Source organism: Hylaeus anthracinus, unplaced genomic scaffold (assembly GCF_026225885.1).
Source record: "Hylaeus anthracinus isolate JK02 unplaced genomic scaffold, UHH_iyHylAnth1.0_haploid 12001, whole genome shotgun sequence".
In the NCBI taxonomy this organism is placed as follows: Eukaryota; Metazoa; Arthropoda; class Insecta; order Hymenoptera; family Colletidae; genus Hylaeus; species Hylaeus anthracinus.
In genome coordinates, this window is record NW_026534348.1 from 797294 (window position 1) to 803293 (window position 6000).

General features: G+C 46.9%; 1 protein-coding gene across 13 annotated transcripts in view; it reads right to left on the minus strand.

Annotated features, from left to right (window-relative positions):
- The window catches only part of LOC128891111 (protein tipE), a 67128-nt gene extending 61898 nt beyond the window's left edge, over window positions 1-5230 (minus strand). For all 13 annotated transcript variants that reach the window (XR_008460752.1, XR_008460755.1, XR_008460756.1 and 10 more), the window contains exons 1-2: window positions 2520-5230; window positions 476-809 (exon numbers count right to left, since the gene is read on the minus strand). Coding sequence is in view for 5 of the 13 variants with exons in the window: in XM_054150326.1 (XP_054006301.1) it covers window positions 476-809; window positions 2520-3066 (881 nt within the window). In the remaining 8 variants the exon portion in view is untranslated. The remainder of the gene's footprint in view (window positions 1-475; window positions 810-2519) is intronic.
- Window positions 5231-6000: the final 770 nt, after the last annotated feature.

Genomic DNA, 6000 nt, shown 5'->3' on the forward strand with positions numbered 1-6000 from the left:
TGCTGTTACCGTGTACACAGCTGTGTTTGACGAATTATACATGCGTGAACTCTCACGCGAGAGTTCCAAACTATTAGTTCGTGGCAACTAATCGACTATTCCGAAACCGTCGAAAATACAATACTCGATTGAGACAACAATAATTATTCAAACAACCTGAGAATTAATGTTGGGGAACTGGCCATGTACGCGACAGTAGAACCCATGGTCGCAACAATATCTTGATACAGTATATTAATAGACAGAATATCTTACTTAATTCAATATATAGAAAGAAGGTGGTGGTACTCAAACCAACAGGTGCAAAAAGATATCATTTTCTATAAATACACGTAGATCACGTTGAAAAGTAAATTCATTCTTTTCTCTAGTGGTTACGATTTCGTCTCACCACCTGTCTAACTCTAAGAACTCCGGTTTCGACGTGTCGGACGAAAGCAAAAGAAGAAAAAGGAGAAGAATAAGCGTTAGTTACCTGAGATCGTTACCCCTGGCTCCTCTGATCCCGCGTGAGGAATGTCGAGGCGGCGGACTGCACCTACAGTCACAGTGCATCACACACAGAGCGACGCTGGTCGCGAGAGTCACTACGAATGGTGCCGCGAAGAAGTGTATGATGGTGGTGACCTGCGCCTCGCGATTATAGTTCGCCATCACTATGCTGCCGTTCACGCGGCTGTAATGGCAAGGGAACTTGGCGCCCTCGTAGCCCAATTCGCGGGTGAAGTTGTCGCAGTCGACGATCGGCGGATAGCCGCACCCTTTGATGTTCACAAGGAGCGCCGCCTCGACGTCACCTGGCGTTGGCACTGTTCAAACAACGTTTCTAATGAGTTTCAAAACAATCAGGTAGCGTTGATTTTGGGTGCGCGATGATTGGATCGGCCAAGCAGCACCCGCACCGTAACAGCCAAAACACGTTATCACGGGGTCACTTGACCTCACCTGAAGTTAATTGTCTTTAACCCGTAAGAGGGGTTGTTTTATCTAAAATTCTGAAAACGTTTTTCTTGTATTGTCTTGAAGCTTTAGGCACAAGGAATAGGGTAAATAATGTGTGCTAACGCTAACCCAATCCTCGACACTTTTCACAGTCTAATTTTCATTAATATAATGTAACATTTAATACAGCAATTGATAAAGTAAATAATCTAAAGATGTGACGATCATTGGGTGTTTACCTCGACTATCGACAAACAGATTCTCAGGATTGGATAAGCTGACTTAACATGACCGATTAATCCTTTGCGCTCGGATGTCTCTTCTGAGAGGACATCGTAAGTCCAAGCAACGTTTATTAGTAATTACACAGGATAAACTTATGGGAGCGTAAAATTTGTAAAAGTGTATATGGTTCGTTAAAGGCTCTTATTCAAATATCACGAAGAATCAAATAAAAAATGGTAAATTATCACATATTAGAATAGTATAAAATGTTGATTTTTTACATATAAATATCTTCCTCGATGTCTAAAGATTCATGTAAGCGCGAGTATAGTTACAGTAAATTACATGCTTTATAAGTTACATTACGTAATGCGACATAATTCCTCTTTGCACATTCTGTAACGAAATGGCTTCGAGTGCAAAGGGTTAAGCATAGTTACGTCTTACACACTTTTAATATATACGTCGAACTTGAAAGTACTTTTTAACTAGTACGCTTAGGAATGTAGAAACTTCTAATTGACCGTGAAGCAAACTCCGAACGGGAGTTTATTTATTGGACATTTACATGACCTCGTCGCCAGAGTTTCTTAGTTAGGAAAAAAAATTAGTTTATACAGATTTATATATTTGATAAACTGCCACGCGTTAGAAACTTATTGTGATGACTCATAAAATACTTTCAACTTTCTTAACTTACAATTTATTTCCAAATATATTATTATTAGATAATAAAACTTAATAAAAGTTAAGAAAATGGAAAAAATTCTCCAAATTTGATTATTTTCTCAGAATCTTAGTTGAAAATAGAGCCACAATTAAGCGAAGCGATAATCCATGTGTGCGCAACGTGACGTGGTCATAATGTTCTTCCACCTTAAACTCTCCAGGGACGAATTACATTGTTTGAAACAAACGAAACTTCAAACTGTTATTAACCCATGACATTTATTAGCTTAGCGACGACGTTGACGTGTAACATAATAAGGAAAGTTAATTATGAATATCTATTCAGACTCTCGGTGGTCGTTTCATTATGACAGTATTTAAAATAAATTAACAATCACGTATGTAGTTGTTACACGTTGCTACACGTTTATAGGAATATCCTTGAAGATGTTAACTCTTGGGGTACGTGAATTCTATAAGTTCGTCCGAGGACTTACGATGTCCCCTCAGAAGAGACATCCTTAGCCTAAACATTCTAGCCACACTTCAAACTGTCGCGCGGTCCAAACGCTCTTCTTTCGCACCTGAGGTTGTCGTGATCCGTGCATTCGTCGAACTCATTCTCATACTCTACGTTATTATTTCACTAAAGAAACTTTCACAGCCGAGAAGATAATCCTTACCCGGAGTGGTCGAGGTGTGCGCGACGCCGGTAGAGTTCGCGTTGTTCCCTCTACCTCCGGTGTCGTTGTTCATACTGGTGTTGCTCCATGGTGTGTAAGTGACGTATATATGGGTGCACTTGTAAACGTCACTGGTGCATCCCTCGCGGCACGAGCTCCACGTGCAGTTGAACAAACCGTAAAGCTCCTCGCGTCTGGACGTGGTGCAGATAACCGGTTCGGGGGAGAAATCTGCTGCCAAGGTGCTGATCGCCGGATCGACGTAGAGGGGCACCAGGAAGAGGAGCGCCGCCCCGCCAGACGTCGCGACGAAGGCCAACGCCGAGGTGGCGTAGAAGTTGAACCGCTGACGGCAGGTACGCCGTGGCGGTCGGCGCCGCGAAGCGCCGAACCCGAGCTCCAACAGCTTGCGACGACGTAGCTCTCGCTCCTGGAAGTCGTGCTTCTCGTTCAGCTGATGCTGCTGATGCCTATGCTGGCTTGGATGATCGCTCTGGCACTGGACGCAGCTCGCCTCCAGCAGGAGCTCGGAGCTACTCCCGCGCATCACCCAACCGCTCTCAGAGAGGTGCCAACCGGAGCTTCTTCAAGCTTTCGAGGCGAACGATCGAGAGTGCTCGAGGATCCTTATCTCCACTAGGACTCATCGAGTGCTGGCGGGGCTGCTTTGTATGCTGACGACGGGGTCAGAGGCTGGATCGGTTGCGAGGTCGACTGACGAGGTTCCTCTTGCACGGAACAGAGGTAGCTTTCTGGGCCGCTTGATCGACTTTTTCCTTAGTGGATCTCATTTAGCGGATTACGGCGGCACCGAAATCTTCTACTCCGTTCCCCGCGTCGGGCTATCAACTAGGATGGATATCGATTTGGGATTAAGACGATTCCATGGATGAGAATCTTCTTCCGTGAGCCGTTCGGGACCACGTGGAAATCCGATGAGAAGGCGTCGTTGAAGCGTATCGTGAACGATGTACCCGGTCTACGATTTCGTTGAGTATGTTAGGCTTTCGAAACTAGGCGATACAAGATCCTCCGTTATCGTCGCCTGGCGAGACACGTCCGCGACTTCGCGGTCTGTCGATAACCCTGTGAAAATTCGAGGGAGGCTCCGCGATCCGCGTGCCACATTTCCTTAGTGCCGGTACGTTCCCGTTTCTGCGAATGTCCTTGACACGGCATCGCGCGGATCAGCGGGTTCCGCTATCGCGTCATCTGGACTGTCTCGAGAAGGGCTCTCTTTCCGTTGAGACGCTACTGTGTTCTCTTCGTAGTAAATAGGTCGGGTAGGCCTCGCAAATTGTCCCTACGGAACGGTCAATTCCGTTCTAGTCGGACGAGAACTTGACGCGGTTTAGAGCGTCCCCCTTTTCTCGCTATGCATAACGACCTTGCACGTTTAAAGTTCTCTTAGGCCATCGAAGCGAGCCGATCGATCACGACCTTTTAGCTGTAGTCACGTTGTCGAGCGTGGAGCATCTCGACGGTGTTCGAGTCAGCTCTCGGATCCGTGTGGAAAAGTTTCAAGGTCGTTATCTTCTTGCGCTAAACACACCGTCGTACGACTCCCCCGCTAACTATCACTGAACTCTGTCGCTGAAATCGAAGACACTCGAAGAATTTTCGTTGTCGATCGGAGGCTAAGTTAAGCCTAGTAGATTCACCCACTGTCGGAAACTTAGGCTAACCAACAATTTTCATGAGAAATTTTTACAAAGCACAGTTAGGCCTGGTTGGTTGATTTAAAAACTATGACGTTACGCGCACCACATATCTCCAATATTCCGTGTAACGCATTTCTCCAGAATCGAGAAAGGTTTTCTTCTTCCGGCTCGAGGAATCGATCAAGCGAGCACAATCATCGACCAAGTATCCCAGCGGCTAACGAGGTCGATGATCGATCGACCGTCGTTGCCATTAGCGCTTATAATCAACAGGAGCCGCGTCCTGGACGGGAACGAAGGATAACGCCGCTCGTGTCAGGCGTCAAAAATCGATCTCGGCTTCTTCTTTCCCCGTGGCGGAAGGACGCGGTGCTTTATCGCGTCGATACTATTACTATAATCGAAGAAATCGGATATCGCGACACGATCTTAACGAACGACGGGCCGCCTTCTCGACGCGGCTCCTCGTCGACTCGGATAAATCCTTCCGCTATTGGTCGAGTCCGATTACCGCGAAGAACATCTCCTCTTCCTTCTTCCCAGCCCACGAAGAACAGAAATATATCCTTCGTCGGTCTCGATCGCCAAGGATAATCCCGTACGGCAACTGGTTGCTTACTGTTTCTGATCTCGGAATCTGGCTCGATCACGTCGCGGCATTCGTGTTTACCTCAAACATTCGGACACCTGGAGACACGTTCACGCCGTGATCGATGAATCCTCGATCCTACGGACACCCTCGACCTAGAGACCACGCACACTGGACATTCCTCTCTCGTTTAACAGTTCTCGGTCGACACTCGGGCACAGGGCGCGCAAGGACGGACTCTCCCCCGCGTGAAACACCTGGACACCTGCACCTGGCTCTCCTCGAGGTTCAAACCCCCCCCGAAAAATGCCGTCCGTGCCACCGTGCTCCACGGGATCCGGCACAGAGTGCAGGAGCTAGAACTCGCCTAGCTTAAGAGTCTCGATCCTTGTTACATCGGGTACCTGCACCTACGACTCGCGTTCCCGGTACCATCCGCCTCGCGGATCGCGAGTTAAAGCGTGACTACTCGTCGAACCTCAGCCGAGAGTCCTCGACGGGACAAGCTTTCGTCCGAAGCGACAGGGCGGGGTTCCAGGCGCGCATGAGCGTGTGTTGGCTCTTTGCTCCTTCAACCACCCACTGCCACCTTCCCTCCCACGTTGCATTCTCCTTGTTTACGCTCCTGCCTGGCCTCCCTTTTTACCCGTCTCCGAAGCGGCGCTTTCGCGTCCTCCTCCGGCCATTATCATCCTTTAATCGCGACCCATAATTAAGCCAATTTTTCGGTGTCGTCTTTTCTCTCCTCTTGGTAGCCTTCAACTTCGTTAGGAGCGACGAGTAAGTGGCACGGGAAACTGTTTTTCCGTCGCTTCGGCTTTTGGGAGTTTTTCTTCAAAGAATTTCGACGATTTTTACGGTTTGGTTTGGAGTCTGGTAACTTTCTTAATGTTTAAGATGAAATTACATTTTTTGTGAAAAGAATTCTTCGGTTAGTCGTTGAAAATCCTGGCTTGGTAGAATTGTATACAGAGGGATTTCGATTAACCGGGCCCATTGGGACCCCCAAAGTCAGTCTCATAAGTATTCGGACCTTCAATATCTATTGAAGAAATTTGCCTAAATTAAATTATTGCACTATTTACAAAATTTGTCTGATTTTTTAAATCCCAATTCTAAGACATTCTGATTAGATTTATAATTTGCAGGGAACGAAATGAATCCACTGCGATTTATGGGTGACAACAACATAGTGACGATTCAAGGACGGTACTATGTAGTCAGAATGACG